The 23,549-nt window shown below is 38.8% G+C and overlaps 1 protein-coding gene across 1 annotated transcript in view; it reads right to left on the bottom strand.

The window, feature by feature from the left end:
- Positions 1–2,965: 2,965 nt before the first annotated feature.
- Tfap2d (transcription factor AP-2 delta) overlaps positions 2,966–23,549 on the bottom strand; it is a 56,778-nt gene continuing 36,194 nt past the window's right edge. The window contains exon 7 of the mRNA XM_052743963.1: positions 2,966–6,023. Coding sequence (XP_052599923.1) covers positions 5,804–6,023 — 220 coding nt within the window. The 3' untranslated portion in view covers positions 2,966–5,803. The remainder of the gene's footprint in view (positions 6,024–23,549) is intronic.

The following is a 23,549-nucleotide window of genomic DNA, read 5'->3' on the forward strand; positions in this document are numbered from 1 at the left end:
TTGTCTAAGTAATAGTGTCCTTTGCTGTGCAGAAGCTTTTATGTTTCATGAGGTCCCATTTGTTAACTGTTGACCTTAGTGCCTGTGCTAAAGGTGTTCTGTTCAGAAAGCCTTCTGTGCCAATGTGTTCAGTGCTATTCCCCCACTTCCTCTTCTATCAGGTTCAGTGTATCTGGCTTTGTGTTGAGGTCTTTGATCCATTTGGAGTTGAATTTTGTTCAGGGTGGTAAGTATGGATCTATTTAGATTCTTCTGCATGCAGCCATCCAGTTTGATCAGCACCATCTGTGAAAGATGGTGTCTACTCTTCAGCATGTATTTCTGGCTACTTTCTAAAAAATCAAGTGCCCATAGGTATGTGGTTTTATATATGGGTCTTCAACTTGATTCCATTGATCAGTATGTCTGTTTTCGTTCCAATACCATGCTGTTTTTGTTATTATAGCTTTGTAGTACAATTTGAGTGGACTTGGTGATACCTCTGGCAGTTCTTTCATTATTCTTTATTGCTTTAGCTATTCTTTTTTTGTCTTTTTAAGTTTCCATATGAAGCTGAAAATTATCAAGATTCCAGTAGGCTTCTATCAATGGGAAACAATACTTAGAATTAGGAAGAACAAGAAAGGGGAAATATGATCTAGCAGGTCATCAATTATAGCCAGCATCACTCCAGCAGAAAAGAAAGTTTAGGTCTTGAGCCTCTAGCCTTTTACATACCCAATAGTAGGATACTCTACTTCTTCAGAAATATCTTCTTCATAAGACCTAAGATAGATTTCAGAGGTTCATCCTAAGACCACAGGTAAGAGGGCTCTTTTCTTGAAGTCCCCAGATTTCACTAACATTATGTGCACTCTCCTATTCTCCTATCATTGGGTATAGTAGCTAATAAATAATTGCTAATGTTGGCATCTCATTTTTTTCTTTCATCCTCATAACACCTGCTTATCCCCCTTTATTCATGTCCATCATTCTGAAATCCCAAAGGGTTTTCTGCATTTCTATCATGTGTTGGACTCATACCTGTGTGTTCTGTGTCCAATCTGTGTGGACTCTGAATCTTTCCCAGCTGTCTAGGTTGCTTCCTGCTGAACTTGACACAGCAGATGCAGTTTCTCTGTTTTGTCCTGCACCCATTGGCATCCTAGTCTGTCTGCATCATTTTGAGAATATTTGGAGGGATCTAAGCAGCTCTGTAAGAACCACTAACATAGAATCACACCATTAGAGGCTGTGCTTTCACTCTGCTTGATGCAGGGCTTTTGTTTTTGTTTTGTGCACCTTGACCTTTCCTCTGGTAGTAAGAAGTGTCCTTTGTCATGAGCTGCAAAATCCAAACTCACCTCTAGTATGTGGCACCATATCAGAAATTCAATAATATCTAAGCTGTTTAAAATTTCTGCTCCCCTCTTTCCCAAAACACTAGGCTATTTTCTGGTTGTGTCTGTGTGTGTGTGTGTGTGTGTGTGTGTGTGTGTGTTTCTGTGTCTGCACAGTATAACTGTTCATTTGGATATGCCTTTTAACTATAAATTCCTAAGAGCCTAAGATTGTATTGTTGTTTGGGGTTCTAGAGATTTAACTTGGTGCTTCTGAGATGGTAGGCAAGTGTCCTAACATTGAACCATATATCAGCCCTCTGAGGTGGAAAGGTGCTTTAGGTTTGAAACTAAAAACCCATAGAGAAATTTACCTCTTGTTGCTGGCATTCTTTGTGTTTGAGTCACACTTCTTTCCTGAGATAGTGTGGCCAACATCTTTATCACTGCCAAATAGAGGAAGCAGGTAGGGACAATCAGAAATAGAAAGTGAATCTGCTGGCATTTGCACAGCATCCTTCCTGTAAGTGTTTTAGTGTTTAAACTCTCCCACAACCAGCATCGTTGTCCTTATTTTCACTTTTCCCCTTTCCTGATTACCACCCTCTTCTTTGATTTTGCTCCATGGCTCCGGTTTCTTTTTTCTAGATGTTAGTCAGCTTTGTACTATGGTATTCTGTATTTGTTTGTGCTATGGCAGTTCCCACGTTTCAAAGACTGGTATCAGTCATACACATTGATATAAAGTTCTATTTATCTCTGTATCTCCAGTCTTTAGGAAATAATTTGGCATAGAAGAGGCCTTGTAGATTGACAAGAAACTAATCTCTAGGTAAAAATCCATTGTCCAAATTTTAAGTATTGAAGACTCATATGGCACTAATCTTTTCTTGTTTGGAGATAAGCAGTTATGATAGTAATTATGGGAGTAGATGACTGTTATTTATCTTCATTTCACAGAGGGGAAGGTTTAAAGGCACAGAAAGGTCCAATAGTTTGTCCAAGATCACACATTATGAAGCAAAGAATCATTGTTTGATTCTAGGTAGCTTGGCCCCAGAATGGTACTGTCAGCCATTTGGCCTTGATGCCTCTCATGTATTGGCTTGCCTTTGGTAAGAAGATAGCACACTCATTATACGACCCAGTTTATAAAATTTCACTCATCTAGCATGCTTACAAAGAAGCACAAAGGAAAGAGAATATGAGAACATGGATTCTATTTTTTCATTCATTATTAGTAAGGATAATTTATTGACATATTTATGTTAGAAGCACCAGGTGGCCAAGGGTGAAATTCTTATCACTGTCACCGATAGATGAGGATGCTTACAGTGTCCCACTGTCAAGCTCAGCCTTACCTGTTACACATCCCGCAAGAAACGGTGAGCAGAGAACCTGCAAGGTCAAGGAGAAATTACTCCCAGTGATAAGAAATCTACAAAGAAGGCAGGGAGTGGACAGATCAGCATCTTTACATGGCAGAGAAAGAAGAGAGTAACTCAGAGTTTTTGTTTATTTTTTTTTTCAGAGCCACCAAACTAAGTCCAATGGTAAATCTAATGGAAGAGCTATGGCTGTGGCATTTTGTAAAGCAAGCATGTCTTTCTATAGAAACTTAACTTACCCCAACAAGTTTAAATGTTAAATACTTATTATTTTAGTAAGTGTAATAGATTTGTACAATTGTTTTTGTCTGAGTAATAGTTAATCTGGATAGGCTTATATATTACTTATAACATGGAAAACCATATTTTTGTTAGCTAACTTCATTATAAACTATGAAAATATTCTAACTTGATTTTTATTGAAATTTTGATATCTAACTAGGTTTCCATAGAGTTCCATATTAAACGTATCTCTCTGCAACTAATGGGATATCATGAAAAGTTTTCCTTATCCAAATAAAATTTAGCCACAAATTACCATGGGGGAAGGAAACAAGCTCAATTGAAACATTGAGCATAGAAAGGAAACATCAAAAATTAGAAGGTCCTTTGGCCCATTTTGGACAAAGAACAAACACACATTCATTTATTCATTTATTTAAAAAGTGTTGAATACCTATTATATACAAGGCAAAAGCTGGTATTAACAATGTATATTAGAATATGATAATAAATGATGATTCTAAACAGGACCAGTCCATCAACTCATTTATGTTCTAATGGCTGGTTAAGCAAAATGAGGGGTGCTGTCCATTAAGGCTCTTAAAACACCCACAATCCTGGTAAGTAATAAGCACTGTAGTTATAGTTACATTTTGTTTCAAGGCTAATAAGTAATAACACCCCCACTGAGGTGTTTAGAACCCAAACTAGTTACAACTAAGGGTGAAGAAGTAGACTGGTAACATAAGCCAGATCTAGTGTCCCATCTGATTATCGGTTAGCATTTGACATGGTGTATAACTACATCAAGTACCTAGTAGTATGCATCTCAAAATGCCATGTTAAATACAAGTGTATTTTTAATAATAAATGGAATAAAGAACAATTAATGTGGAAATTTCATTGAGGAAATAGTAGTCCACATTATCTAGATGTAACTTTCCTACCACTTACTAAACTCAAATATTTATCATCTTGGTTTTGTGTGTGTATTTTACAATATGGGAAACTTGTAACATGGTATCATTCATTTTCTCATGAAATTTGGAACTGTGGAAGAGTGTTGGCTTTGTTTTATTCTTATTTGATATAGGAATTAAAGCCATGAGTAGTGGTAAAATTTGAAAAATGGAACTAAACACGTGAAATCATAATTCTTTACTTTTACAATCTTTTATTTTAAGTTCTTCTACTGTATTACTATAAAATCCCAGTGTTATGGAATTCCTCAGCATGTCTCCTGTCGAATAAATTTAATAGAAAAACTTCATGTTTTCAGTGGTTATGGTTCTTTCCTGTACAAGATTCAAGATAATTGTTTTAAGAATTATTGTCAGGTAAAAATAGTTTCTTTGATTGATACATGAAAATTCCAGATATTTCCTCTCATTAGCAATAATGCTAATATTCTCCATGAAGTTACAATATGGCAGAGATTTTTTTAAAATAATTGAAATATGTTAATGAGGGTAATATTTTCATGCTAAACTAAGTGTTGAGTATCCACACATGAAAATAATTCCTTTATTACATATGATCTATGTTTTTATTTGCCTATATAGAAGTTTAATTGTTAACAGTAGAAAGGCTAGTACAACATGGTGGCAATCGACTTTCTTGACATATACAGGTTTATGTGGACCAAACATTCTTTCAATTAGCCCTGGTCTTTGCAGTCAGGAACTTCTTGTTTGTAGTGTCTTAACTAAAAGACAAGGAAGCTATAAGAACAAGCTATGAAAAAAAGTAAACATAAAGGTTTAAACGTAAAAGTCTTCTCTCTGATTATTCTGTTTTCTTTATTGAACGTAGCCTGGATGCTTTTGTGCCTCTAAAGGTTTAGAACATATGGAACAGGTAGATGTAGCACAGAAGCAGAAAAAACATGGCTCTTGCTTCAACCACACAGTCAATACCAGCAGTCCTTTGAAGGGGCCCCATGTCTTACAGGCAGGACTTCTCAGAAATACTCCTGTTCCTATTCTCATAATTTTCAGGCAAAACAATGTTGCATTCCACAGAGTTCACAATAGTGGCAAAGCTCCCCTCTCCTGTATCCTTATATCCCATGTACTAAACTCAGTGTTTCTTTGAACTGTGAGGTTGGCATGGAAGAGTTCATCTCTCATCCTTCCAGTGTCATATAAGTCTTCTAAATATCTTCTTAGAAATGGGGGAGGGGGCCTAAGAGAAAGGGAATGGTAGATAGAAGGGAGACAGTTTCTGGAATTTTTAAACACCACCAAGGCACGGATAATTCAGTTATCTGGGGTGACCGAATATTTAGAACTGTTGCCAGTTCACAGAACGAAAGTTCGTGACTGCCCTTGTCAGTTCCCCAAACATGTACTAGTGGATGAAATTCAGATTGGCCTATTTAATGGGAAGAGGCACTCTTGAGTGACAGGGGGTTAAGTCAAGGATGACCGGGGCTGCAGTCATTGGTAGCAGACTCCAGTCTGGTCATGCTCTCTGAGCCCTAACCTACATAGCTGGCTAAGAAAGTGCATCAGTTACATGTGAAAAAGCATGTGCTTCCCCTCCAAAGTCCAGACGTGCTGGAAAACTGTGGTGTATATAATTCAGAACAATATACTACGTGCACAAAAGGAGTTTTATCATAACATAAAATTAAAAAGTAACAATTTCATCACACAGTTACACTGCTGTTTTCCTTTTTTTTTTTTTTCCATTTTCTAGATTTGTCCTTTTTGTTTCTTTTTTTTTTTTCATTTCCATTTTGATTTTATTTTATGGAAGCCTCGGGGAGGGTAAAGATTTGGTCCACTGAAAATTAGTCACCCTCAAGGATATATATATTAGAAAAAAATATGAGCAGCAAGACTCTCTGGAAATAGATTCTGTTCGATGTAGCTAGTCTGTCTTTTCTGTTTTGCCCTCTTTCACAGCAGCTTCTGAAGCTTTCCGCAGCGGGGCTTTCTCCGAGTTGGCATGTCCTTGGCCGGAGTCTGCCGTACCACCATTTTTGTGAGTAGTGTGTTTTTCCAAGTAGTTAAGCATCTCACTGAGGACTGTTTGGAAGGTGCTTAGAGCTGCACATATTGCTGGTGTCCCAAAACCATGAGTGATCAAACTGGAAATGAGAAGAAGTAGGAAAAAAAGGTGAATAACGTGGAATACAAAAATCCCTTTATTCAATTCAGAACATTCCATTGAACACTTACTGCATTCTGTGATGTTTCTGCTTATTATGGAAAACAATACAATTCAGTTAATCCCTTTTGGCCAATAAGATCAATAAGAAGCTTACGATCTATTGAGACAAAGGCTCATTGTTGACAAACTTTATGTGTACAAATTATCAGCAAGTCTGAGTAACATATAACTTGTTTCTTTATCTTATTAGGAAGTAGGTAGAACATGTGTCTCTCTATAAGCAAGGATCATCTTGCTTCCCAGAGAATGTCATGCATGCATGTGTAGGCATAGGTCACACTTGAGGAAGATAATTCAGGATATTGAGAGTAACTCTTGGAGACTAGGAAGAGGATTGGAAGGTCAGGTAGTAAGGAGTGGATGCAATTAACACACGTCATATGCACCTATAACATTGTTACAGTAAACTATGTCTCGTTTTGTATTACTAAAATGACTCGTAAGACAATCAGAGTTGACTGAGTGCACCTGATAGCTGGTTCCTCTGACTTCATTCCTTCCTTTCATGGCAATAGCACCTTTCTAGGCACATAACCATCCACCTGTGGATTGTATTGTAGCTTCTTCTTCCCTGCTTTGGAGAAGAGACCAATCTGTCCACAGCAGAATATCAATTAGACAGAGGTACTTCTCATTGCTTACATAGAACTGAGTAGCCTCCATTTCTTTGCAAAGGATTTGTACATTATACAGGTGAGGATACGACATTGGTGACAGAGACAGAAGGAGGTAGAAAGAATCTATTTATCTAGACTCCGAGATATTGAGAAATAAAGTTCTATCGTATGTAGGCTGCTCTCTTTGTCTTGGAAGATAACTAAGAGAAACTAGTAAGTTCATGTGGGAAATGTTGTTTCAAGCTTGGCATAAATATCACTTCCAATTATAAAAGGTATCTCTCATTGAACAAATAGCTAGCTGTACATTAGCCCTCTTGTGAAGAAAACCATCCATATTGTTCATTTGTGTCAAATTGTCCTAAAGTGATACTGTAAGTTTTCTTTCCAAAGCTTACATCTTATAATAATAAAGAATGCATACTGGGCACATGTTAGGCATATACTATAACATATAATACAGTATTGTGTATATATGTATATGTGTTCTATATCCAATAAGTAAAGCTAATAACAGTGTACAAATATAGGTTGTTAAAGTTACAATGACAATAGTTTTTCATTAGATGCTCCCATCTTAGTATGTTACCTGCTGCTAATTACCACTCTTAAGATATATAATCTTTATCATCAAAAAATGAGTTGTTAAACAATGCAAACAAGGACTCTAAGTTAGCCTACTGACACACCATAGTGAAAATGCTAACAGGACTGGTCATATTGTATGTGCATGACATCGATCCATGAAAATGGTGAGGGTGATGCTCTGGCTATAGTGTCCCCATTACAGTGCCATAGTGCCCTTTATAGAGGTTAACAACTGTGATATACTCATTGACAAGAGTAAAATTTTTGCATGTCCTTCATGCTGTTCTAGAGACTTCCAATGTCTTTGGGATAACTTACAAAATTTACCCTGACTTTAGCTAACATTAATATGTGTTGAAAAGAAAAGCAATACTTTGGTCACTGATAATTTAGTAAAAAAGAATACTCAAGACTTCAAGCTATTGTTTGCAACAAAATTCGTATTATAACATACCACTATATGTCAATCAAATACGTATGTTTTTGCAGCATTCTCTTAGGTTGAGAACCAGGCAAGCTTATTTAATTCAATTTCTACAATGAGACAGCTTCAGGGAAGTCGTGTGATATGAGATAGAACAGGACAGGAAGTATGGATGCTAAATGGAGTTGTGTGAAGTTATACGTGAATCTGTTATGGTGGCACTCAGCAGAGAGATCCTTTAGATAATAAAATATAAGCACATTTCACTTATTAGAGCTGGGTTATAGTGTTTAGCTTCACTACAGGTAAATGGTAAACTTAACAGCCAGTACTTGAGCCTTTAACATGATACTGGCCCCATTCTTAGCTCGCTATCTGTGTCTCCTCACATATCCTACCTGTAACATCAGTGAGTAGGCACAATTATTTTTAGTTTATAGGTGAACCAAGTCCTAGAGGATGTAATTAAATGATTTGCCTGAGAAACCAGGCATTCTGTATTTTGTTCTTCTCAGCCTGAAGGCATTTTTGACTCCTTTCCTTTGAGAAATCTATTTATAATGTTTTCATTGTACATATGCATCTATGTCTGTGCACCTTGTGCTTGCAGTACCCACAGAGGCCAGAAGAGGGCATTGGATCTCTTGGAACTGGAGTTTCAGACAATCCCCAGCAGCCATGTGAGTCCTGAGAACTGAACCCCGGTACTCTGCAAGAGCAATAAGTGCTCTGGATATCTAAGACATCTCTCCAGGCTCAAATCCCTTTCCTGGCAGTGACTGTAGCTCATTTTTTTTTCTGAAATAATGTTGCTCTGTGCATTGTGCTATTAGTCTTCATATACTTGTAATCTAAGGACTTGAGAGACTAAAGCAGGAGGATTAAATGTACAAGGAAGTCAGAGTTACACAGTAAATTACTGTTTCCCACAGACATAAGTCAAATACAGACTACATAGATATGAATACATACTATAAAGGCTTGTGTTCTAAAAAGAACCGTCACCAGGTTAAAAGATATCTCTTAGCCCAGGAGGCTTTCTTGTGGGATCAGCTTTCTGTGTCCAGAGCATGCAGATTGCATTAATAGTTCGTGATGTTATCTTTTCCCTCCATTGAGAATCACATTTTCAGAATCTTCATATTGAAAGCCAGGTGGTGCACACCTTCAATCCCAGCACTTGGGATGCAGAGGGAGGCAGATCTCTGAGTTCAAGGCCAGCCTAGTTTACAGAATAAGTTCCAGGGCAGTCAAGGCTACACAAAGAAACCCTATCTCAAACAAACAAACACAACAACAAACCACTTCACATTGACTCTAGTCTTAGACTCTTAGTGGTTGAGGAAGTTATCTGAACAAGAGAACAGTGGTCTGATTAGAACACCTATGTCTTTCCCAACTTTAAGCTTCACTTTAAGAGTATTCACAGTAGGGATTTCTTTTTCACAATCATGAAGTTGAAGAACTTGATGCAAGCTCAAACACTCCACTTCACGGAAATATCCAAGGTCAACTGCACACTCTTCAACAGAAGCAATGTACTTAACTGTCACTTTCCAACATGGAAATCAATGTGTAAATTTCATTGGTACCTTAATCAACATTATCTGTGCATCAAAAAAATGCATACCCACTGCATGAGACAACACCAGCTGCAAGGTACAGTCACTGTCCTAGAGGTTTCCAACAACATTTATATATCTAGAAAATTAAAGTGATACAATATCACTTTAAAATTTCTCATGAAATTATATATATATAAAATATAAATTATATATATATAATTTAAAAATAATGGAAAGGGATACTGATACCATCATATTATCCTGTTGATTCTACTCACTTCAGAATGAAATGAGTCCAATCTCCTTCACAATGACACATAGTTTAAACTATACAGAAAAAGTAAAAGACAAAGAAATGCTTTCGGCTGAATTTCAGTTCTAGATAGACTAAGATCGTGGTGATGATTTTTTTGGCTATGACACCAGAAGCACAGACAACCAAAGCAAAGATAAAGAGGTGGAGCTATAGCAAACTAAAAGCCTTTGGCACAGTCAAGGAAACAGCAAAATGAAAATGTAGCTCATATCATGGTAGAAACTATTACCAAATCATGGATACAATTTGGTGTTAATACCCCTATGTAAGGAATCTCTACACCTCAGTCATGACATTCAAGAAATCTTATTACAATAGGCAAAGGATCTAAACAGACATTTTCCAAAAGATAACAGGACAATGGCCAACAGATTTGTGAGAAGACGATTAACTCCTTTAATGTGGATGTAGGCATAGCCTCGATGGTTAACAGCCCTTGTTGCTCTTTAGAGGATCTGAGAGTGTATCCTAGCATCCACATCAAGTAGCATGTAACCTCCAGTGATATCATCTCCGGGGAATCCAATGTATTTTTCTGGCTTCTATGTGTACCTGCACACATGTGCACATAGCCACATGTACACATACACACACACACACACACACACACACACACACACACACACACACACACACAAAAGATTTTAACAAATCTTAAAAACTATAATTAATTATCAAGATAGCAGACTAAAACCTCAAGGAGATGTGACTGCACATCCATTATCCTGCAGAAGCCACAGGTACCGGCTCCCCCTAGACCTGATGTTTCAGGAGGTTGTAAGCCACCCAACACGGGTGCTGGGAGCTGAACTCCAGCCTTCCGCAAAAGCAGTGTGAATTCTTAACTTCGGGCCATCTCTTTGGCCCTTGGGTATGAACACTTCAATTAACAGAAGGTTAAATGCTCCCTGGCTTCATTTGGGAGTCTTTGGTCTCTAGAGTAATAAGAGCCGGTTTAAAACTATGTTCTGAGAACAAGGACGAAAAACAATACAGAAGCAGATACAGTGCTGGGGTGGGGGGGGGGGGCAGGTAATGTAAGCAGTTGACAGACTAGTCATTAAGATACTTTTCTTTCTTTTCAAAGAGCTTAATCTTTAATGGGAGGAAGCTTAATGTTAAGCTAGTAAGGTCTTATCTGGACAAAGAATTGCAGGTAGCCAGGAGGTGGTAGTACACATCTTTAATCCTAGTACTCAGTAGCCAGAGGCGGGCGAATCTCTGTGAATTCAAGGCCAGCCTGGTCTATTTAGAGAGTTTCAGTCCAGCTAGGGCTACACAGTGAGACTTTGTCTCAAAAAACAAGATGAAAATTATTATTATAGGAATTTGTTGTAGAACTTATTACATGTAACTTAATAACCTACATTTTCTGAAACATGTTATGAGTATCTCTCTCCCTCTGTCTCTATCTCTGTCTCTCTCTGTCTGTCTCTCTCTCTTGGTTTTTGTTCGTTTGTTTTTCCAGACAGTGTTTCTCTGTGTAATAGCCCTAGCTGTCCTGGAATGTACATCCTTCCTTCCTTCCTTCCTTCCTTCCTTCCTTCCTTCCTCCCTTCCTCCCTTCCTTCCTTCCTTCCTTCCTTCTTCCCTCCCTCCCTCCCTCCCTCTCCCCTCCTTTCCTTCTTTCCTTTCTTTTGTTTTGTTTTTGTTCTTGTTCTTTTGAGGCAAGGTTTCTTTGTGTAGCCCTGGTTGTCCTGGAACTCACTCTGTAGACCAGGCTGGTCTTGAACTCACAGAGATTTGCCTGCTTTTTGCTGCCCAAGTCCTGGGATTAAAGGCACGTGCCACCATGCCCAGCAGACATTCCTATAATAATGTATTTTAAGTTTTAATTTTGTTTTTATGTGCATGAGTGTATGTATGCCTGTGCATCACTTTCAGGGTTGGTGCCGAGACCAGAACAGAGTGTTAGATGCCCTGGAAGTGGAGTTACAGATGGTTGTGAAGTGCCATGTGGGTGATGGGAATCTAATCTATGTCTTCTGGAAAAGCAGCTAGGGCTCTTAACCACTAAGCCGTCTTCTCTAGCCTCGTTTGTCAGAGGTCATTGTCACCAGCTGTTGCAGGGCCATGATGCAATTACAGTTTATAGCAACTCATAATTCAGATGTCAACCCACCAATGGAATGTTCTCTGATGGGCTAACCTGTCGAGCAAGGCTTGCAGGCCATTGACTCTGAATACGGTTACTTTCATCTGTAATTTCTTGTGCAATAACAGCTATGATATCTCGCCATCACCATACATTTTCGTAAAATGTGTATATGTAATCTCATGATTATATCTCAGTCTTATGGGCACATATATCTGTGGGTGGTCAGGAAGATGACCTTTCATTTAGCTGTATAATTTTGATATATAGAAAACATACTAGGAGATGCTTCGTAGCTACATCTATTGTCTCACGAGACTGTAAACACTTAAAGTCTGCTTTGTTCCTTTTACTCAGACTAACAAAAATAACAATCTCTCCTCAGTCTGACACAAACTGCATGCATTTAGCTCATTTTTACTTCAGAGCAAACTCAAGCTAGACTAAAGGCCTTTGTAAATGGATCATAAGTTTAAAACTTTACAGTTATGTATAAGGTCAGAGTCGAAGGTGTCTTAACAAGGTTACTAACACAAAATACACTAAGAAAAGCCTGCTAATTCTTTGCTTGCCAAGTCTGCTGATAAAAAGCTACGTCTCACTTCACCCTTCTGGTCCTGAGACCTTGGAACCTTGTGTTACCACGGTAATGGCTCTGCTCCTTACCGTCTGTTCTAGGAATGTGCTATGACCTTGAGGGTTTTGAAACTTTTCTCAAGATTGCAAGGAGTCTCCTGTTAGAAATGTATGGATGGTCAGGCAAGAGAGGAGATAAGAATGAGAGCTGAAAAGAAGCTGTAGATTTAGAAAAGCAGGAGAATAAAGAGACATGCAATGAAGTATGATATAAGCAAATTCATTCCTTCACCCTCAGATACTTAGTTTTTCCTCACTTGCTGTAGCGTCTTTTTTAGAACCCTGAAAAGAAGGCTTTAAGGCAGGCCCTTAAAAGTCTTCATTAATTATTATAATAATTATTTCTTTAAGTGGATGAGCTTATCTAGTTTGATTTTATATAGTAGTACTTGCTTTTTGTGGTTGGGTGTGTTTGACCAACATTTGTGTAACTACTCCCATTACTAACAAGGATTTCTCAGACCCATTTTCTCACTTCTCATCATCCGGTTCTGACAAAGTCGTGCTCTAATTTCTCTAGCTATAGTTTTTGCTTTTCCTCTGAATTCCATGTAAACCAAATCATCCATGGGCCCCTGTGACTGTGTTCACCAGCCTAACCACTCTGAGACTCATCTATGCTGTTAAGATTTCCCAGTTGGTTATTTTTCATGATTGAAAACCATTCTATTGTGTGCGTTTGCCACTTTTTCCCATTGCATTTTCCTCAACTTACTTTTCTGTAAGACTGCCACTTTATTTTAAAAATACATTCAAAAATATCCAAAAGTCAACATTTGAGAGACTTAGTTTCTTATCAGCACTGCCAGGAACCTGAGGGCTTCCGATGGAGACATGGCGGCTGAAGTGTGTCTGTCCTGGGTTCAGTGATGGTGGTGGGATTGCAACGTGCTGTGTTGCTTTTAAAAACTGTAACAAGAGCAGTGTTGATGCAGTTTACAGGGTGATTTTCACAATGCCTGGGACAAAACTCTCTCAAAATGCCCAGTCCAAAATTGGGTAGAAAAGTAATCAGAATGACAGCAAAATGGAGTACATTGAAAGCTAGTTGTGCACTGACACCTCAAGAATGGATTCGAGTGTCCTTGGCAGCCTTGACCAAGTGTTAGTGAAGTGCAGTGAGATTACTCAGGCCCTACTCTGCCTGACCTATTAATTAGTAAGGAGATCAAAAAGAACGCTGGAGTTTTAACTTAGCAGCTGGTATTAAAATAGAGAAGAGAGTTCCTATATGGAATAACAGAATTAAAGTCTTGAAATGTCTTAATGTGGTAGATGGTCTAACTGGTAGGCAAAAGTCAATTTTATGAAATTTAGGAGAGATGAAGGAGGAAGAGAGAGGTTTGACTCAAGAGCAGTTCATCCAAGGAAAGTCTTAAAATATCAGGAAATTTAAACCCAAAATCAAGAATTCAAAGTTGAGGTTTGAACAGCCATAGAGCACTTGCTAGTATATACAAGGCTCTGGGTCAATCCCAGCATGACCAAAAAAAAAAAAAAAAAAAAAAAAAGCAGTAAGATTTTTGTTTGTTTGTTTGGTGAGATGGGAAGCAACCTCTACCTGGAACCACATTCTAATTCATTTTCTGTCTAATGGGATCCAGGTCATTTGGTTTTATTTTCCTATTTACTAATTTCCCAATGAGAAGGAGCAAAGCTCTGCCAACCAGCTCAGAAGGATGTATTCCCCTGCTGAGAAACACAAACAGTTGTAGTTTATGGCACCTGACTTTAGGGAAAAGGTAACATATATAACAGTCATCCTCTTAATTTTAGTCATGGTTTTAAAAACTTTTTTGCTAGATTTTCCAACTAGCAATCTCTAGAGCATCATTCTACAGCCTGACCACTGACTTCCTATTGACTGAATTCCTATCGACTCAACTAAAAAAAGTGGGGATGTTGCCGGATTCACAGGTAAAGCTCCATTTTCCACTTTCCCCTAATGATTAATTAAGCCCTACCCAGGTTTCCACATTTCAGAGATTAGAAGGACACTAAAGAGTAAAGTGATATTTTCTAGAGATAGTGTGATTCTGTGTGTGAGTATGGGGAGGATTGCACATGTGTGTCATGGATATGTGACATTTTGTATTTTATATACAAATTTGCACTTGGAGTTGGGGGTGTAGAAGGTGTAGATTAGTGGTAGAGTTTTTGTGGGTGGCCCTGGGTTTGCTGTCCAGCACAGTAATCAATCAATCAATCAATCAATCAATCAATCAACCAACCAACAATTTGATCGTCAATCAAACAGTTACTTACATGCCATCATCTTCTTGATGACTGGGATTGACCCAGTTAAGTTTTTTTTTTTTTTTTTTTTTGAAACAGGGTTTCTCTGTGTAACAGTCCTGCCTGCCCTGGAACTCACTTTGTAGACCAGGTTAGCCTTGAACTCAGAGAGATCCGCCTGCCTCTGCCTCCGAAGTGCTGGAATTAAAGGCATGCACCACCACCGCCCAGCAACCCGGATAAGTTCTAATGATATAACCTGTAACATTTTTTATTTAGTTGTTTATTTTTTCAGACAGGTTTTACTACTTATCCCTGGCTGGCCTTGAACTCACAAAGCTCTTCCTGCCTCTGCTTCCCAAGTGTAGAGATTCAAATCCAGCACCAGCAGGGACCTTAACATTTTGAGGGTAAGTATATTGAAACATCATAATCATCTGTTGTTGTGTTAAGTTTTTGATACTGAGTCTTAAATAGCCTAGAGTGGCTTCAGGTTCACTATATAACCAAAGCTGACCTTGAACTCTGGATTTTCCTGTCCCCACCTACTAAATTCTGGAATTCAGGCATGTGTCACCATGCTAGCCTCAACAGTTTCTTTTTCTTATTTATTTATTCATTTATTTATTTATTTTTCTTTTTTCAATTTTTAATTAATTAATTAATTAATTAGAGACAGGGTCTCACTGTGTAGTTCTGGCTATCCTAGAACTCACTCTGTAGACCAGGCTGGCCACTAGTTCAGAGATCCACCTGCCTCTGTCTGTCTCCTGATTGCTGGGATGAAAAGGTGTAGGCTATCACCTCCGGCATTTCTTTTATCATCTCGTACATTACATCACAACTGCAGTTTCCCTTCCTTCCCTCCACCCTTTCCAGTCCTACCTTCCACCTCTCCTTTCCCCTCAGATCTACTCCTCCTTTTCTCTAAAAAAAAAAAAAAAAAAAAAAAGAGCAGGCCTCCCAGGGATATCAACCGAAAAGGGCATAACTAGTTACAATAAGTCTAGGCACAAACCCTCTTATTAATGCTGGATGAGGCAACCCAGTAGGCAGAAAAGGATCTCAAGAGCAGGCAAAAGAGTCAGAACAGAAGCTCAGCAGTTTCTAATAGTCAAGAATTGAGACTCAGAAACAAAAGAAAAGGTAGACCCTTGTGTGGAACAGAAGAATTCCAGACAATGTTATGGCTTTGCTAACAGTGGTTACAACCCATTTTATGGCAGACCCTGTCTACATTTATAAAGTATTCAGCATCAGTTCTGAAGATCTAGCAAGAAACTGCTATATAATAACAGTTTGTTCAGATTTTCTGCAAACTTTGTGTATTGATTAGGGTTTTTTTTTTTTGTGAACTTGGCACAAATTGGAGTTATCTGGGAAGAACTTCAATTGAGAAAATGCCTCCACCAGATTGCCTGTAGGCAAGTCTTCAGGGCATTTTCTTGATTGATTGTTGATGTGGGAGGAAATAGCCTATTGTGGGTGGTGCCTCTTGTCAGGAGGTCCTGGGTGCTGTAAGAAAGCAGGCTGAGCAAGCCACGTAGAGTGAGTTGCAAACAGCATTACTCCATGGTCCCTGCTTTAGTTCCTGCCTTTGGGTCCCTGCCTTGAGTTCATGCCTTGGCTTCCCCTCATGGTGGACTGTAAACTGTAAGCCAAATAAACCCTAAACTGATTTTGGTCTTGGTATTTAATCACAGCAACAGAAAAATGACTAAGACATTGTGTAATTCTTGGTTAAGCACTTATATTTAACCTATGCTCAAAGCATCACCCATGCTTATTTAAGAAATATTGGAATCATCAGTGTTTAGCACAAATCTAGAGTGGACATCTATCAGAAAAACCAAAGCATGGTTTGCATTCTGCCAGTCTGTGCTAGATAAATGTTACCATGCTGTTTCTACATTGGCCAGACTGCCCTCCGGAAATGCTTTATCTGTGCCTGGATTTGTCTAAGCATCCCTGGGATCTCTTCTGAGTCCCTTTCTATCTTGAAAAGAATTGCATCTGGTACCTAGAAATTCACATGTACCAAGCAAACACTGATTTAGTATTTATTAAAAATAAAGCATAAGTTACTTTACTATTTTCTTCTGCAGACTGGGCCACAAAGTTGTGGCTACCAACCAAAAAAAACTACCATAGTTTTTTTTTTCAGGCTATAAAAATTGCTGAAAACAATCAAGTCTGTTAGGCTACACACCAGAAGTATGAACCAAGAGGAGAAAAAAAAGCAATCATCATTTAGATAGAATGAAAATAATTTCATTTGTAAAATTTTAGCTTTTTTTTTTTTTTTGGCTACTTTGGGCTTTGAACCCAAGACATTGCAAATGCCAAGAAAATAGTTTACTGTGAGCTCTACCCTCACCTCCGAATTTCTGGGTAGAAACTGTTTGAATGCACATTTCTGTCCCTCCTCTCCCCCACTTCTTTGGGTGTATGAGAAGGCTGAAGTAAAGTGTGGGTTGTTACTACTACCCTGCTGTTACGTCATCTTGCATCATTCTTGAGTGTTTGCTTCTCATGGATCTTTTGATTCTTAGTGCTGCATGCAGGGGCTCCTTGTGGTGATCTCATTCCTACGCTTTTGCTTCTGGGAAAAGCAAAGCCCTAAGATCGCAAGGGAAGACCAGCTTCTCATTGCATCCTCCCCCTACTTACTCACTGAAGACCAAGACTGAAATATAGTCTGAGGCTCTGTGCGTGCCCTTCCCATTACGGTATCAGGTGATATCTGCTAGAAAAGTACATTCTTACAATCATGGGAACAACAAGGGCAGTCTCTTGGGAATAGACCCCAGAAGACACCTGGAAAGGATTCTGGGTCTTCTCTGCCAAACGTACGTTTATTTAGAACAATGTAGACGAGATATTGTTTATCTCCCAAAATTAACATTTAAACACAGGCTAGGGAGAGAAACACTTGCCCTGGGGAAAGAGTTAGGGGCTTACTTTTGCTATAATTTGAGGTATATCTATTTTTTATAGCCTAAACAAGGAAATAAAAGAAAGGGGGAAACCAGCTGATCATACTTATTCTCTCCATACAGTATCTTATCTTACAGTGTCGAGTGCTTTTTAAATAGAATTTCATTAAGGTGCATAATGAAGGTATTTGGGTCCCAGGTGGCTGGTGGTAGAGAACCACCCAAAGCTGCTCATTACAGTGGCTTTGGCAACACTCACAATGATTCCATGATTTCTTCCGGCCCCACTTCAACCACAAGCACACATAAAAAAAAATTACCTAGCCAGCTTATTTCATTTTGTGGATCTTACCCTAGAGATCCCGACTTAATTGGTTTGGGATGAGATCCAAAGGATCAGTATTTAAAGAACTACTCCCAAGCAACTTAAATGCAGCTGGGGAATTGGGCATATCTCCCCAGGGCTAAAGTACACTCTGTGCTATATCTGCGTCAATGTCTCCAGCATTTCCCCAAGAACAACGGCAGAACTCGAGTTCCAGGGGAAGTTGGTAGGTAGAGTGAGCTATAAAACCTTTATGTGATGGAGTTTTATAAACATGGAGCTAAGCAACACTTCAGCTCCGGAAAAGTCAGGGAGCCAATGAAAGGTCATTGTGTATTGCAATAATTAAATACAGGTGCAACAGTCCAATGCCCTTCAATCAAAACAGTCAAGAAACATTTTCAAGGGCCTTCCTATGAGACGGGCACTCTAAAAACCCAGTTTGGACAAGTATGTCTATAACTTCCCTGGTGGTCTATCAGGTTAGGAGATGAATGTCCCTCTGCCACTGTTAGGCCACACTTCTGTGACCATCTCAGCCTCTTAATTTCCTACTTCATTTTAAGAAAATGTAAATAATTTATTTAACATACATTAATTTAAAAAGGACATCATGACAGCTCTTATGTGATTAATAAATGAAAGCTTTGCCTGGTTTATCTTTAAACTTACATTTTTGCTAGTAAAATTCCTTTTAATTGTAACACAAGTGCAGACCTCTGTCCTTACAGGCCTGTTTCTCTTTGCATTTGGATGTGGCCCTCATTTTAGGAGTTTAAGTTAAGATTAAATGTCAATCTTATATAGAAGTTTATTTGGGAAACAGGACTTTTTTTTTCTTCACAATTCAGACTGATGATTCCTTGTACTCTTTAAAAATAATTGCATGGACTGGAAGAACATTTTCCCCACACAACTAATTAAATATTTCTTTTTTCTGTACATATGTGCTTGAATGCACGTGCCAAGGCACACGTGTGGACATCAGAAGACAACTTTGTGAAGTCAATTCCCCTCCACCATGTGGTTCTGGCAATGGAACTCAGTTCTTTAGGCTTGGGGGCAAGTCCTCTTCCTCACTGAGCCCCCACGAAGGTCCAAGAACTCTTTGAAGAAGACTTGAGAATTTTGTCTCTTGTCTGCTAAAATTAGCTGTATACTTTATGATGTTTTGGTCTTAGATTGAAAATTTAATCAACATCTCCATTTCCCTTACTAAAGATGAATAATTCTTTTGCAATAGGAGCAGAGCAAACTGTTTGTTCCCAGTCACTGTCCAATCCCAAGAAAGCAGGAAAACAGCAATAATAAAATGTGCTCACTTAAGGCTCCCAGGACGGGAGTAAATATGCTTACAGTAGCATGGGACTGTTCTTGGGATATTTTGACCAGGACAGAGCCCTTAGAACATCCCAGTGCTGTTGCCTGGGATGCCTGTCTTACACGGAACACCAAAGGAAATGGGGAGTGAATACCAGGAGGAGGGGAAGCTGGGGACATGAGAGCTGGCTGCCTCTGCAAACTGGAAACAGGATGAAATTGACTGTGCGAAGCCCTCCAGGAGACAGATGTTAGAGAGAGAATGCTATCAATGGGAGGAAGGCGTTTCTAATAGACTTGTTAGACATACAAGAGCAGGCTGTCATTAGAGTTTTCAAACCTGCAATGGGTGACAGCTTGACAGCAGAGCCGGGGAAAAGATCTGAATGGTGACGAAGAGTCAGAAAGAAATGCAAGGGGCCTCCCAACACAGAGACCCAACCAGGTAACATGATCACGTCTACATGTTGCTTAGTTCTGAAGAGTAACCGCAGTAGTGCGAAAATCCATTTCTGAAGGCAGGAAGCTGTCAGTAGACGTTTTGACTTATACTGGAGAATTAAGTAGGCCTATCACTTCCTTCCATGGCCTGTGACCATGGGGGGTGAACTCTTGCAAGACATAGCCAAGACCCAAGTGAAATAGAATCATAATAACATTTGATATGGGTTAGATACAACACATAGAATGATAAAAGCCTTTTTTTGCCTCATGTAATTACCAATACTGTGTCCATTCTTTTCTTTATATGTTTTTTGTTTTATTTATTTTTTGATTGATTTCCTTTTTGAGACAGTGTCTTGCTATATAGCCCTGGTACTCACTATATAGCCTAGGCTGACCTTGAACACATACCAGCCCTTCTGTTTCTGCCTCTCAAGTGCTGGGGTTATAGACTAGAGCCACCACATCCAGCTTTGTATGAAATAATATTGTTTTCCATTAATTTAGAAGTTCCTGAAGAATGTGCTGATCCTTCATCCTCACACTATTATCCATTGGCACAGTGAAACAAAAGAGACAACTAACATTTAGGTTTTCCAAGGTCGGTGCTGAGGAAGAATCTTCCTCATTTTTCTGACAGGTTGTCCTCTCTGAGTTGATCATTAATGGTGTTCTAACTTCTTATTTATATGAACACATGTGCTCCTGTGACCTCATATTCAAGGAGGTTATAAGAATATGAGACACAAAGAATGGAGACAGTGTTACAATTTCTTTGGCCATGAGTTCAGAAAATTAGGGCTGTGGTTTTGACTTAAGGGTGTGCCCTCTCCTGGAAGCCTTATCCCATCTTACACTAATTGACATCACCAGGTCTGGAGACAGGGAGTCCATGGGAGTAGTCCGCAGATTTCAATCAAATTGCTTCCCTTTCCGGAAGATGTTGTGGTGTCTGCTGTGTTCTCTATGACAATTCTCACTGCTGGTGGTACTTAGGAAGTGATAAATAATAAATAAATCTGCCTCCTGTCATTTTGATGGAAACAAGTGTCTCCGAAGGCTGTGCGTCCTAAGAGCGGTCACTGTTATTGTCACAGTTTTCCAGAGCACAATATGTCATCTGCCGTGAAAACTAGACATAGTTTCTGTACTTAGCAGGGCCAGATCACTCCCCATCTTTGTCTAGATACATTCAGTCTGTTGAGAGCAAGCCAGAGCTCTCGAGATACCGAGTCGATAATCCAATAAGGTATCAATGCCCTGCTCTACGAAGACTTTGATTACACAAAATGGTAACGCAGGTGAATGTTCCTAATCACAGAATCCTCTATGCCTATCCAATCATGCTCTTTCTTCGCTCCTTTCCTAGCCAGTACTCAGCAAAACTAGCAGAAAATCAGACTCGGCAGATTGCCTGCGTTCACTGCAGTGCAGGCTGCAGTGTTTTCCTTTTGAGCCTGTTTCCATCACAGTTACCGCTCTCAGCAAAAAGCAACGAAAGAGACACACTTGTCTAGTGCAGTTTTACCCAGACTATTAGCAGAATCATATATAAAGAACTTTTTAAAGATACTGCTCTCCAAGACACAAATCCACACCGCCATTTTTACTGTCTCTTTTGAAAAGTGAATTCACGGGCCAGAAAGATGGTTAAGCAGGTAAAGTGCCTGCTGCCAAGCCTGATTTCCATTCTGAGGAGTCAATGGTAGAAGGAGAGAACTGACTGCGGCAACCTGTCCTCTGACCTCTATGCACGCTGTAGCATGTGCACATACATGCATATTAAATAAAATACGACACACAACACACAAAACATTTTTTGTTGTTGTTGTTTCTTGAGACAGGGTTTCTCTGTGTAGTTTTGGTGCCTGTCCTGGATCTCGCTTTGTAGACCAGGCTGGCCTCGAACTCACAGAGATCTGCCTGGCTCTGCCTCCCGAGTGCTGGGATTAAAAGTGTATGCCACCGCCCGGCCAAAAAATTTTTAAAAATGCATCAGAATCATATTTCTTTCAAAGTATGAAAGAAAATGCTGAAAGCCTAGGAACATCTAAGGACTATGTTTCTCAAACCTTGCTATCAGAATTTGAAAAATAACATAAATCCATGAGTCCGATTATTTGACATACTGATTCTAATCCTTGAGGTTTTTAAAGGAGATTCAGTGGTAATTTTTCTATGAGGCCGAGTTTAAGGACCATGTTTATAAACCATGTAGTCTTTTCAAGACTGATCAATGAGCCTACATTTACTAACCTCTTGTTAAAATATGTTATTGTTGCCTTTAAAAATACATGCAAAATGAAACAGTGAGTACACGTAAATTCCACTGAAGCTTCATCAGGAGGCTTCAATCTGGGTTTTAATGGAAAATGACAGCCGTGTTTAAAATGATATTACTTTGACATGGGAAAGAATGAAGCTGCACACTCTAAGTTACTTATAGAAATTAACACAAAATAGATCAAAGACCTAAATACAAGAGCTAAAACTGTAAAACTCTTAGAAGACAACATAGGAGGAAGTTTCAAGACCCTGGATTTAGCGAGTATTCTCTGATGTACCACAGAAGCACAGAAACCATTGTAATAACACACAAATCAATCTACACCAAAATTAAAAAAAAATTTGCTTCAAAGACCCACATTCAACAGAGTGAAAAAACGACCTTAGGAAGATAAGAATTTGTACATTGTGTGTCTAATATATCATTGAAAAGGTTAATGTAAAAATAAACAACGAAGTACTACAGCTCAGCACAGAATCTAATAATCCAATGAGGAACCCGAGACTATTGAATACAAGTCTGTGACAAATAGCTAACAAACTTACGAAAAGATGTTCGAACTCATTGGTCATTAAGAAGATGCAAATCAAATGTGCAGTGAAAGCTGGTCATTACTATTTTTTTTTTAAGTCAACAGGAGGCTTTGGGGAGGATGCTGAGAAATGCAAAGCTTTGTGAAACATTGTTCCCCACATTTCTGTCAGTAGGTAACACATATAACAGATGCGGGTTTTACACTCAACACTGCAGTATTTCATGGTCTTAAAGGGAAGGTGGTGACGGCATATTTAGCAACACTGATGTACCTGAGGTGAGTTGTGCCTGATTAAATAACTAGTTACAAAAGACACCTCTTGTACAATCTGCTTAGGTGCGATCAGAGCCACAGAAAGAAGAGTGCATCCCAGGGGCCAGAAATCCAGGCAAAGCCCATGATGCTCTGGGCCAGAAGAGTGAGTTCGCTGTCGATGAAGATATCAGCACGCCTAACGGGAAATAAGCTCCTCATCTTTACAGTGTAAGGTCTTGACTCTCTGTTTCTTAACAGTAAAATCCTTGTAAATTTGTAACTTTACAAACTTCTTCAGACCCCGATTTGAATTTACATAAAAAAAACTATTAACTTCTGAATCTAACAGCTGTAAAAGTTCCAAATCCCTTTCATGTGTGCATAAACAAAATGATGAAGATAATTCTGAGGGTGTCAATTCCTTTTAAACTGGCATCGTTGGTGGAAGCAAGCAATACGCCATTTACTAAGTGGTAAATTTGTATTCCTTGTCTCATTACTACAGATAGTGCAGAGGTTCTATAAGGAACCAAACAAAGGTTTGAAAGTTACCCCATGTAACTCAGTTCACACCTACAGAGACGTGGGTTTGAAAACGACTCTTGATTCGAAAACCTTGTGCTCTGAAATATCTAGACATTTCATTTTCTCCTACTTTCATTACACTTGACCATACTACGTCCACTGAGAGGCAGATGGAATTCTGAGAAATGCATTCTATGTCAGGTGCAAGTTTGAAAAATAAATCCTAAGTAGAATCTAGAAAGATATGTTTATTGAATCTTGAGTAGACTTGTGACATATTAAGATAAAATACTGTATTTAAAAAATGCTCCGTTTTTGCAGGCAAAATTATTTAAGCCCC

The sequence above is a fragment of the Peromyscus californicus genome, unplaced genomic scaffold (assembly GCF_007827085.1).
Source record: "Peromyscus californicus insignis strain IS unplaced genomic scaffold, ASM782708v3 Scaffold_19__1_contigs__length_69161282, whole genome shotgun sequence".
NCBI lineage: Eukaryota > Metazoa > Chordata > Mammalia > Rodentia > Cricetidae > Peromyscus > Peromyscus californicus.